Source organism: Oncorhynchus keta, chromosome 1 (assembly GCF_023373465.1).
Source record: "Oncorhynchus keta strain PuntledgeMale-10-30-2019 chromosome 1, Oket_V2, whole genome shotgun sequence".
Lineage (NCBI taxonomy): Eukaryota > Metazoa > Chordata > Actinopteri > Salmoniformes > Salmonidae > Oncorhynchus > Oncorhynchus keta.
The window spans coordinates 70,344,856-70,357,285 of NC_068421.1; the positions used below are offsets into that span (position 1 = coordinate 70,344,856).

General features: G+C 42.3%; 1 protein-coding gene across 4 annotated transcripts in view; it reads left to right on the forward strand.

Moving 5' to 3' along the window:
- LOC118374299 (cytoplasmic polyadenylation element-binding protein 2-like) overlaps positions 1–11,031 on the forward strand; it is a 33,942-nt gene extending 22,911 nt beyond the window's left edge. Inside the window, exons 3-11 of one of the 4 annotated variants that reach the window (XM_052460009.1) lie at positions 149–239; positions 2,710–2,760; positions 3,780–3,803; positions 4,817–4,984; positions 5,125–5,214; positions 5,513–5,631; positions 5,774–5,888; positions 6,220–6,401; positions 6,925–11,031. In XM_052460009.1, coding sequence (XP_052315969.1) covers positions 149–239; positions 2,710–2,760; positions 3,780–3,803; positions 4,817–4,984; positions 5,125–5,214; positions 5,513–5,631; positions 5,774–5,888; positions 6,220–6,401; positions 6,925–7,152 — 1,068 coding nt within the window. In that variant the 3' untranslated portion in view covers positions 7,153–11,031. The remainder of the gene's footprint in view (positions 1–148; positions 240–2,709; positions 2,761–3,779; positions 3,804–4,816; positions 4,985–5,124; positions 5,215–5,512; positions 5,632–5,773; positions 5,889–6,219; positions 6,402–6,924) is intronic. The other 3 variants (XM_052460015.1, XM_052460021.1, XM_052460025.1) reach the window with 3 other exon arrangements.
- Positions 11,032–12,430: the final 1,399 nt, after the last annotated feature.

Genomic DNA, 12,430 nt, shown 5'->3' on the forward strand with positions numbered 1-12,430 from the left:
CCTATGCTACCCACATATTTTATTACCCATACCTATGTTACCCACAGACTTTATTACCCATACCTATGCTACCCACATATTTTATTACCCATACCTATGTGCCAGAACACTGCAGGTTCCTTCCGCTTGTTGTATGTGTGTGTTTTAGGAACGCTCTAGAATGTACGACAGCCTGAACATGCACTCCCTGGAAAGCTCTCTGATTGACATCATGCGGGCGGAGCAAGATCCAATGAAGGGTGAGACTACTTATTTACTCCCTCTCACTGTCTTTACTTATCATACTTACTTAGTTACTGACTCACTGTATAATGGGGAAAGTCATTGTGATTGTGGTTAGGGAGAACAGTGGTTAGAGGGAATGCATATGAGGTGAAGTATACCCTTTTCCAAGGCACTGACAGGCTTCCTGCTCCCTCCTACAGGCATGTTTTTTTTCTTCCACAACCGGCTGTGCCTTTAAATGACCTTACAGCCCTGATCCTGCTGCTACTGCTACTGCTTAACCTAACCTGGGGCACACGGACAGACAGGAGTCAGGCAGCACTGCAGCACTCTCTGTCCTGATAGGATAGGAACACTCCTCACAGGGACAGGGAGTACGGTGACAGAGTCAGGGCTGGCCCAGGAGTAGAGTGACTGAGACAGGGCTGGCCCAGGAGTAGAGTGACAGAGACAGGACTGGCCCAGGAGTAGAGTGACAGAGACAGGGCTGGCCCAGGAGTAGAGTGACAGAGACAGGGCTGGCCCAGGAGTAGAGTGACAGAGACAGGGCTGGCCCAGGAGTAGAGTGACAGAGTCAGGACTGGCCCAGGAGTAGAGTGACAGAGACAGGGCTGGCCCAGGAGTAGAGTGACAGAGACAGGGCTGGCCCAGGAGTAGAGTGACAGAGACAGAGCTGGCCCAGGAGTAGAGTGACAGAAAAGGACTGGCCCAGGAGTAGAGTGACAGAGACAGGGCTGGCCCAGGAGTAGAGTGACAGAGACAGGGCTGACACACAGTTGCATGGCAGGCCTCTCCTCTCAGCTCAGCTCAGCTACTGGACTTTTAGAAAATACTCTAAGCAGGTGCATTGTAGTCAGTGTAAAAATGACTTCTACCTAGCTAGCTTCACACATAGTTATGACCACTGGCGTCAACATACTTACTGGGACCATACTTACTGTCTAAACCATGGACAGGGACCCGAAAAGTTTAGATTGACATTTATAGTAAACAACACATTCCCTCACATTGTAATCCATTACAGTGACTAGTTACTTGTCCTAAATTGTAATCAGTAATGTAACTTTTGGATGACCCAAATTTAGTAACGTAATCTGGTTACTATCAGTTACTTTTGGATTACTATCCCCTTAACAGGCATTAGAAGAAGTCAAAAAGGATCCATCAAATGCATTTGGTGTATCATCATAGTGTTCTCTGGATTGTGGTCAGAGTCGCTCAGGTGGAAAAACTTTAAACTTGTGCCTTTATTTAATGCTGAATTTTTAACTAGGCAAGTCAGTTAAGAACAAATTCTTATTTTCATTGACGGCCTAGGAACAGTGTTTTCAGGTGCAGAACGATTTTTTTTACATTGCAACCTTTTAGTTACTAGTCCAACGCTCTAACCACTAGGCTACCTGTCGCCCCATTGAATATAATTGGGAAAACAGAAAGATTTATTTTTTTACACAAGCATCGTTTCTGAATTTAAATTTAATCCAAGAAGTAATCATCTAGTTTTCTGTAATCTGATTACAAATGTTTTCATGGTAATTTAACTGATTAAAGTTACAGTTTTTTAATCAGATAACATGAGATAACAATCAGTTACTCCCCAACATTCATTATTATTATTGTTCATAAACTAGTCTAAATGTTGAAGTTGGCTCAACGTGGGCCTCCATAAGTATTAGTGGGTGTGGTGTTGTCCTATAGTCCTCTGGTCCTGACTGTGACTCTGGAGCCGATGGTGAGGGAATAGGCCATTATTCACAGCACAGAGAACCAGAGGAGGACTACATTTAGACACACTTTCACACGCTGTGTGACAGCCAGAGGAGGGTGAAGGGTGAGGAGGAGAGGGTGAGAAGAGGGTGTAGAGGAGGGGAGAGTGGGCTCTGCCATTTATAGCCCAGACTGCTAGTACAGAAGCAGAAGACAAGGACTAACCTCACAGGACTTTAGAAATGAGCTCAGCTAACTGGGCATAGGAGATGCTTACATTGCAGTGGAAATAGGGTTGCTGATTTTTTAACTGGAGATCGGATCATTTGCCAGCATCTCTTCTTTCTCTGTTCACACATCTGCAATTCTTCCCATTGAATGTAGAGATAACATAAATAGCTGACATGTGCTTCTGATAGTTCATTAGGGTTAACCCAAATCTATTCAGGGTGTTGTGTTGTTGTTGTTGTATTTTTGTCAGCTCAAGCTGTCTCCGTGGAAAAGAGGGTTTTGTTCAGTGTTCTGTTCCGATACTACAGCTCAGTAGGCTGTCATGTGACAGTGGTGCTTCTGTTCCTTATACAGTACATGGCCGTGCCCTTGATGTCCTCAACCTGTCCTCTCCATCTGCTGAGAGTCTCATCCCTGTGTGTGTGTGTGTGTGTGTGTGTGTGTGTGTGTGTGTGTGTGTGTGTGTGTGTGTGTGTGTGTGTGTGTGTGTGTGTGTGTGTGTGTGTGTGTGTGTGTGTGTGTGTGTGTGTGTCTCTGTCATGTCAGGTCGTGTGGGATGCCCTCATCCCGGGGCTGACGGCCTGCTCATGCTCAATGGTAATTATCTCTCCTGGCCAACACCAGCTTGTGTGTCTTCTTCCATCACTATCACCATTTAGAAATGGCCCAGTGTTCATGTTTCCATATCATGACTCGTTAGGGAGACTCAACCAGGCTATAGATCGAGAAGCTAGTATGGGATTGACCTTCCTGTCACGCTTTTCTGAACTTCATTTGTGTTGGGATATATCCTTCTCTATAGTGGACTATGCTGGATTGCTTTTGTTAAATTAGTAGTGTTGGTTCTCCTTGGCTGTGCTGTGTGTTGTAATAGTGTAGTAAACATGTCTCCTGTTGAAGGATATGCATTGTTGTTGTAATCCTACTGGGGCTTGAGATGTTGAAGAGGAATGTTTAGTAGTGTGGCTCACATGACAAGGTGGAATGCCTAGTTGTATAACTCACATGACTAATACATGACTTGGTGTAGTAGCTAGGTCACTTAGCTTATTTATCTAGGCTAGGTCACATGACTTATACATGACTTGGTGTAGTAGCTAGGTCACTTAGCTTATTTATGTAGGCTAGGTCACATGACTTATACATGACTTGGTGTAGTAGCTAGGTCACTTAGCTTATTTATGTAGGCTAGGTCACATGACTTATACATGACTTGGTGTAGTAGCTAGGTCACTTAGCTTATTTATGTAGGCTAGGTCACTTAGCTTATTTATGTAGGCTAGGTCACATGACTAGATGTCAGGAGAAGACTGGTGTCGTTTCCATTAGGCTGCTCCTCATACGTAGTCAGCCTAGTCCAGTTTACAATATATTGCCTACATTCCTGCTTGACACATTGTCATATACCTAACTATTCAACATGATGTCAATACTGTGACGATAATAAGGTTTCATGACACTCCAACTATGCAGTTAGATGATGAGGGGCTGAATGGGGTCGGGGTAAATAATGGTCATAGTATCTGTAGTGTCTGTAGTACCAGGTCTGGGGATACTTTACCTTGCGAGGAATGTCTGCAGGGCATAAAACCACTCTTTACTTTGTTTCCATGCAGCAAGGAGCTATGGGAGACGTCGAGGTAAAGCCGCCTTCATGTGACGTGCAGTCTGTGTCATGTCATGTGTGTTGCGTGTTCATCCACCACACAGCATGCTTTAACGCTACTGAACTGCAGCTGCCAAAACAGTGTCTGGATACAAACAATTCAGGGTTCATAGTGTCAACATGATCGCCACTGACAGTCAATCTAAATCATTTACTATGACATCCCAAGCATTTTTACCAGCAGTTGCTCCTTTTTGAATGTATTGCAGTGGATTAAGGGGGTAGATTTTAACCCAGGTCCAAGCGACTCTCGCCCCAACATCTTAGTCTTTACTCCAAGAGACCCTAATCTCTAGACAAGGTCGCTAGGTGTTGGGTTAAGGTCACTACAGTATATAATTGCAGACGTATATGAATACTGCACAACACGTTTACATCCAGACATTGCCATAGGAAACCATAGGTTTCAGGCTTGGTTACCACTAGTTTACCTCAGTCCATTGCTCTGACTACTGCTACTGCTTTGCCCCATGGTAACAACGTGAATCCACAGCTTCCTTACCAGACCTCAAGCTTGTCCTCTCTGTCTACTGTCTGTCAGTCAGTCACAGAGCTCTGGCTGGAGTATTCACAGTTGCGTGTCTTGGATTTACAGCACATTTACAGTATAAATACTACATTGGACATAATCCTCTATCACTTTATGCTTGTACTTTATCTTGTAGCTACTCAGCACAAATCCTGGTGACAGATGTAAACAGCCATTACACATGTTGTTATGGACCCCGCTCATTTATCATGACTCATTATAATTATACTATCTCTATATAACATTAAGACATTGGGATCCATGAATGTGTTCAATCTAGGAATTGTCAGTGGGTGTTAACAGAGCTACAGCAGGTTGGTTGCTTCTGTTGTTGGCAAAGCAGAAGTATGTGCATCTGCTTGTGATGTGACTGTATGTATTGTATGCATGTGTGTATCTATGTGGAGGTCATTGTCCATGTCTGCAGGTGTTCTGACCTGTGACACCCTCTTCTCCAGGCCGCTCCTCCCTGTTCCCCATTGAAGACAGCCTCCTTGATGATGGGCACGGTAACCAGGGCATCCCAGGGCTTGGCCCTAACTGTTACCCCCACCAGAACGGGGAGCGCATCGAGCGTTTCTCACGCAAAGTGTTTGTGGGCGGCCTGCCCCCTGACATAGATGAAGGTGAGAGGAGGAAGAGCATAACACAGTGTTGTTCGTTCAGTGAATCAGTTGATATGCTGTTATGAAAGGTTGTTTTTCCTTCTCCCGTTACTCCTCACACATCTGCCTTCCTCTCGCCTCTTCTTTCTATCTCTCGTCAGATGAGATCACCAACAGTTTCCGGCGCTTTGGCCACCTGGTGGTGGACTGGCCACACAAGGCTGAGAGCAAATCCTACTTCCCCCCCAAAGGTAAAGCTCACCTCAGACTTTCTTTAACTGAAATTGAAATAAATGTATGTCATAAAGGTATGTTTTCGCACTGTATACTGTATAAATATGGCTGGTAGCAATCAATAATGGCCTTGAGACTCCTGGAAGAGACAGTACAGCTGGTTGACCAACATCCTCTTTCCCAGATGACTAACCTACAAAGTCTGTATATAGTACTTTTTCAAATTGAAATAATTCAGTGTATTTGTAGCAGTATTACCCCACACTATTGTATATGCTGTCCTGTTCCTGAGAGTGTCTTGTGTGTGTTGCCTAGGTTACGCCTTCCTGCTGTTCCAGGAAGAGAGCTCAGTGCAGGCTCTGATCGAGGCCTGCATGGAGGAGGACGGCAAGCTCTACCTGTGTGTCTCCAGCCCCACCATCAAAGACAAGCCTGTGAGTCCAACAGAAACCCAGCTCTCTGTAGAGCCATTCCCACCAGCAAGGACATCTGTGAGACTAGCAACACCTACGCAGTGTAATTCCATCTTGCGATTATTCAATGTATGGGATATGTGTGATGTGTGTGTGTCTCCAGGTCCAGATTCGTCCGTGGAACCTGAGTGACAGTGACTTTGTGATGGACGGCTCTCAGCCCCTGGATCCTCGCAAGACCATCTTCGTAGGAGGGGTCCCCCGCCCTCTCAGAGCAGGTAAACACTTCCCTCATCTCCCTCTATCAGATCCACATGACATCTCAGCTGGGCCTCTAGTTGATCTACTCTGTAATTGGACTGGGATGTTTGTGTTGGTGATGGTAGATGTTGAAATACGTAGATAAACAGATGTTGTGTTTTGAGTAATAAGGAGCACCTGAGAGCGGCCAATGTTTTCCCTATGTAATGACAATCTGACAACCCCCTCCTCCACTTTCTCTCTCTCACCCCTTAACCATCTACCCATGTGTCACTTCTCCATCTCCTCCCCCCACTCTTTACTCTTTTGTTTCTTCTCCTGTTCCGTCTCTCTCTCATCTCTCTTCAGTGGAGTTGGCCATGATTATGGACCGTCTCTATGGGGGGGTCTGCTATGCTGGCATCGACACCGATCCAGAGCTCAAGTACCCCAAAGGTGCGGGGCGCGTCGCATTCTCCAATCAGCAGAGTTACATCGCTGCCATCAGCGCCAGATTTGTCCAGCTGCAACATGGAGACATTGACAAGAGGGTACAGTCCTCCCTCCCTCCACTTCCCATCTAATTAACCACACAATCCTGCTGGAGACATTCTCCTCCTGATTTCCTAGGGATACAGAGAGAGAATGAGAGAGTGAGTGTGTGAGAGAGTCAGTCGTCGTGAGGATTTGTGGTTCAAAGCAAAACAGTGTGTGTTCCAATAGCATCACACGCAGATAGTCTGACGGTGGTTGCTATGGAGAGGAGAAAGCTTATTAGTGCTGATTGAATTAGTTCCATTTCCAGTCTCTTCTCTCGCTCTCTCTCTCTCTCTCTCTCTCTCTCTCTCTCTCTCTCTCTCTCTCTCTCTCTCTCTCTCTCTCTCTCTCTCTCTCTCTCTCTCTCTCTCTCTCTCTCTCTCTCTCTCTCTCTCTCTCTCTCTCTCTCTCTCTCTCTCTCTCTCTCTCTTTTTTAGGTATATTATGCACCCTTTTATACACTCTTGCTCTCTCAGTACCTGTGTTATCTCTATGTATTCCTCTTCTCATCCCCTCCATGTCCCTGTACCCTTACAGGTGGAGGTAAAGCCCTATGTTCTGGACGACCAGCTGTGTGATGAGTGTCAGGGTGCGCGTTGCGGTGGGAAGTTTGCCCCTTTCTTCTGCGCCAACGTGACCTGCCTGCAGTACTACTGTGAGTTCTGCTGGGCTAACATCCACTCCCGCGCCGGCCGAGAATTCCACAAGCCGCTGGTCAAAGAGGGGGCTGACCGCCCACGCCAAATCCACTTCCGCTGGAACTGAAGAGGAACGCGACCACACGTCACCATGGCGACACGGTCAGAAGGAACGGTCAAGGAAGAGAGACATCACCAGGCAGGAAAAAGTGCATCGCTCTGCCTCTTACCCTAAGCTATCAGTATAGAGTACATAACAGTATACAGTATATATATCTTTTGTAGCAGCCAAACACTACAAGCCTCAGTTTTTCACCAAAACCCCCCTCACATCTCAGGCTCTGACAACTTTTTTGTGGTACTTTAATGTTTTTTAAGAGGAGATTTAAAAAGAGATTGATTTTTTGTAGGTTTTTCAAATTATTTTTATATGTGAGATTTAACGTAGATATGAGAATGTTTTTGCATGGGAGCAGCCCATCTGTCTGTCTGTCTGTCTGCTGCTAGCCACCCCCTAGTGGGTGTAGCGTGCCCTTGTTTCTGGGAAAACCTTGATTCTATAATCTGAACGCCTGCCCCAGGTCATTTACCAAAGGTAACAAAACGATAGTAAGCATAAAAGTGATACATTTCTGCCACAAAACAAACTGTTGTTTTTTATTGTTGATAATAATCTGTTATTTTTTCCCATCAGGGAAGCCATTTACAAAAATTTGGAGGTTATTTTTGCTCTCATTTTGACCTGAAAAAATATTACCTCAAAATATTAATCTGGTTTTTATTAATTCTATTTAACCTTTTTAATCACAAGCTATATTAGAATCTTTGCTGCTATATATAATATATGAATAGATGTATAGGTGGTATATATTAACGCCAGCTATAAACCGGAATCTTGAAAAATGAAATGCAGTCCGCACTCACACACTCATGGCCACCTTTGCCATGGAAGAATAGAATGTGAAAATTGAAGTGCATGTTTGTGTCTATACACCCTTTGCATGCAAGATAGACTTAACCAATACATGTAGGATAAAAAAACAAACTACAGAAACTATATAACAGAAAACACTCAAATCCTACTTTGAATAGCAACAACAACAAAAACGTCAGAAGCCTAGGTGTAAGAAAATATATATATAAAAATGAATATAAAGGAAAATACATGAAAACGACTTAACATTCAAAAATCTTGCATGCATTGATGTTGATCTGTTGTTTGAACCATTTACATACTTATTATACAAGAAAAGCGATATTGGTTCTAAACTAGTGGATGCCACCATTTTGTGATGTGGTGGTTTGTATGGAGTAATGAACCCTGTTGAGAAGCTGAGAGTGGCGTTCAGTCAGTGGTTAGTGTCTGTGTCGTGTCTGTGTCGTGTCTGTGCTGTCTGTGTGGATCTTGTTGGTGTGTGGAATGAGGTTTTAGTTTAGTAACAATGTAGGTAAACTAGAGGAGAATGAGAACATCACAACATTTTGCCTTCACCCTTCCTATCCTCCTCACCTTTGTATAGTTCCAGAGGTTACTCTAATGTAGCATAACCCTTTGCAGACCGAAAGCATACACAGAAGCCAGGCTGGATCTGATTTCTACAGGCATAAGACTGGGAGATGTGTGTTTATGCCATGTGTTAGGCTAGTTGGCCAATTTAAACCACTGTTCAGATGTTGAACAAGAGAAGGATCCGTAAGAAAGCGTCTGTCCAACATCTGTTCCTGAGTTGTGTTATCAGGCTACTCAGTTTGATACACTGTTCTCCAAAACAACCAGGCTCCAATACATATTGTAGTTACAAGTTATTAGACTCCAGACCTGTAGAAAGTGATCGAGTTTTATGTCCTGCTAATGCAAGATGACAAAGACACACTCTCTCATATATTTTCAGTGATGGGGAAATAATTTTAATTAAAAAAATTGGCCTGCAGAATATGAATAACTGTGTTCTTTGTTTATCTAACTGTGACCCTGTCTCTCTGTGAGCAATGACCTGCTGGTGCACTAGCCAGCTGTTTGGTACTGTACATGTCTGTATCTCTACAGTATAATATCCCTGTTATCCTTGTGTCATTGTGTTTCCTGGTGTGGAGTCAGTCCTTGGTATGCAGTTTAGACGTGGTTCAGGGGTCAAGTGTGTACTGTCACTACTACTACTTCATGGATATAAGATTGTTTATGTTAATTTATTCACCTATTAGATTGTTTATTTGTTCATGTCTTTAACTTGTGAGTTGGGACCCCCTCTCTGTCCCCTGCCTCTCTAATCACTTTTGATAATATATTATGCACTACCTTTTCTATATTTTCCCTCTGATTATTTGATTCTTGACTCGTTTTCACCCTACCAGTTAGTCAGCTGATTCAATGCAGACATGGTTTGGGCAACAACCTATTTTGCTCAATTTAATCATTCTTAAAAGATTCAGTTCTGCCGAACTTCTACCGATTTATAATTCTACCAGATGATTTTATTTTTTCATAATGACTTATTTAAGAAATTGTGTGAGGAGGCATTGGTCTTAGGTTTTTCTATGTGGATGAAGCAGTATTCTAATATGTTCTAATGTATTCGTAGGGGGTCCTGTTGTCTGTCAGTCTCTCTGTCAACTGAAAGAAGGAAGAAGTGCCACAGGGTACTGTGCTATGATGATTGGCTCTAGAGAAAATGGTGGCCAAAAAAAGATGAGCAACCATTCAAAGCAAATGAAGGATCGTTATTAAGCCCCCACCCTGTTTGTTCTTTGTCCCGGTGGCCTCGGCTCTCGTGGTGTGGTTGGTGTTGTGCTCAGAACAGAACAGAGCTCTCTTGTACTTTGTCACCATTGACATGTAACACGACTCCTTGTGCTGTTTGTTGAGTAATGGGTCCTATTTTCTAAGTTGAACACTGTTACTTTGTATGTGTGTCATTTTTTTTGTAAGAATCATATTTATTTCACTATTTTTGTAGACAAATAACTATTTGATTTTGATTGTATTTTTCTATTTCAATAGGTTATTATTATTATTAGTAGTAGTAGTAGTATTACACACATTTTAGTGACCCTAATATTCTAATTATGTCTGGCTCTGTTGAAAGACAAAAATAAACAAAAGATTTGAACAAATAATTATGTAATTGATGTATCAATATATGACTGTTTTAATATATCAATATGGTTAATATACAAGTACACATTTACACCTTTTATTTGAAGGAAGGAAACATTGAGGGTTCTATTATATTCATGGAAGACACTTGAGATTCTCCCCCTGTTGCATCGAGGGCTGCGGTGCCTCTCCTCATAGATGCTCTGAAACTTGAATATAACACATTTTGAAAGGCTGATTAACCTCGAATATGTGTTGTGACGTGCAATACTGTTTCTAATGTTTGTATAAAAAGTAAAAATTACAGTGTAAACCTTTTTAATGCAGATTTATTTTTTTCATTGCATATTTTGCAGATTTCTGATCCACAGTGTCATTTTTTACTGTCAGAAAAGAAACCCCTTTTTTTCATTGCAACTATTTTTCAATCCAGATATCTTTGTACTGATGTAAATGATTGTAGTTATTTTGGATAGTGTTTTGCTACCAAAAGGAGAGAAGTTTTCATGCATATTTCTATTTAATTTTATTCTGTTTTTTATTTTATTTAATAGAAGCAGAATACTTGGAATAATTTTTCATATTATATGTCATTGATATTATTTTGTATTTTTATGTGGAAATATATATAATTTTAAGATGCCAATTGCTAAGATATTATTTCAATTTGAATTATTTTTAAGCTAAATATTTGTAATATTGTTAAAGTAACTCATTTCTAAATCGGAGTTTGTGTATGAATTCACAAAAGTGGTTTATGAGGTGTTCGGATTGTAATTATTACTCAATGGTTCTTTGATATGCAAAATTAATATCATGTCTATTTTAATTTTTGTTTTGTATTTAAATGGGGTGTTGATTACAATCTGTTTTCTTTAATTTCCTGAATAAATAAAGACCCATTCTGTTCAGACACAACATGCCTGCCTTTTTGTGTTTGTCAAAAGGCTTTGCCTATTGTTTAGGATGACATTGCTTTTGAGTAGGTATACTTTGACTTCACTCTACAGGGAGAAATGACCCTCTGCTTACTAGCCTAACTGTACAAGGAGTCCTCTAGTTGTATGTCTGAATAGGAGTGTAGTGAGTGATATTAATCATTATATGCCTCCTCTGAGTCTATAGAACAGCGATTATTCTTGAGAAGTTCTTAAATGCATTTTAGACCCGGACAGAGGCTGGGCTCCCCTGTGACTAGTAAATATATGGCCAGGGTCATTGTGCAGTCAATATGGTAAACTGCTTAGCACAGCAAGCATCCTGGGAGAGTATGGGAGGCGAGGCGATTCAGAGTAAATGGGTTTGATCAGTTTTGACAGGTGGCCAGATGTGACCATTACCAGGTAAAGGTGGCCGTCATTTGCACACTCAGAACACCTGCCTGTGCTTCCACGGAGAGATTGTGTGTCACTAGCCAAACACCAGCCAGGAGCCCATCCTACAGCACCCCAATACCAAAGGCCCTATACCATACCATAGCCATCCTCCTCACAGTCCTAAAATCAAGGAAACACCAATATAAAGTGTATTAATAGGATGTTGGGCCACCACAAGCCAGAACAGCTTCAATGCACCTTGGCATAGATTCTACAAGTGTCTGGAACTCTATTGGAGGGATGCGACAACATTCTTCCATGGGAAATTCCATCATTTGGTGTTTTGTTAACTGCTGTCTCCGGCGCCGCTCCAAAATGTCCAATAAATGTTTCATTGGGTTGTGATCTGGTGATCGAGATGGCCATGGCATATGGTTTACGTAATTGTCATGCTCATCAAATCATTCAGTGACCACTCATGCCCTGTGGATGGGGCATTGTTAATCTATGGGGGCATAGTCATGGTAGCCAAAATAATGGCCTGCCCAGAATTTTATACATGACCCTAAGCATGATGGGATGTTAAATGCTTAATTAACAACACCTGTGTGGAAGGACGTGCTTCCAATATACTTTGCATTCCTCATTTACTCAAGTGTTCCTATTATTCTTTCACTTACCTGTAGTTTTAGTGCGTATGCAGTATACCACCATCTTGAGGCTAAATATTGCTATTGCTGCAACTTCTCAGTTGCAAAAAAACATTTCTGAATGATCATGCTGTTACAAGAATCACACTCCAGAATGAAGTATAATGTCAGTAGGTGACTCTTTAATGTGGACTGGTGGAAAGGGTGTGTATTCAAGCCTGCACTCTGAACATATGAAGTCAGTCCTTGAGTTGGTGATAGTTGTTTTGCTCTGTGGAAAGTTTATAACGAGACAGAGGAAGTGGATGAGGGAGAAAGAGGGAGGGGTGTGAGTGAAACAGAGAG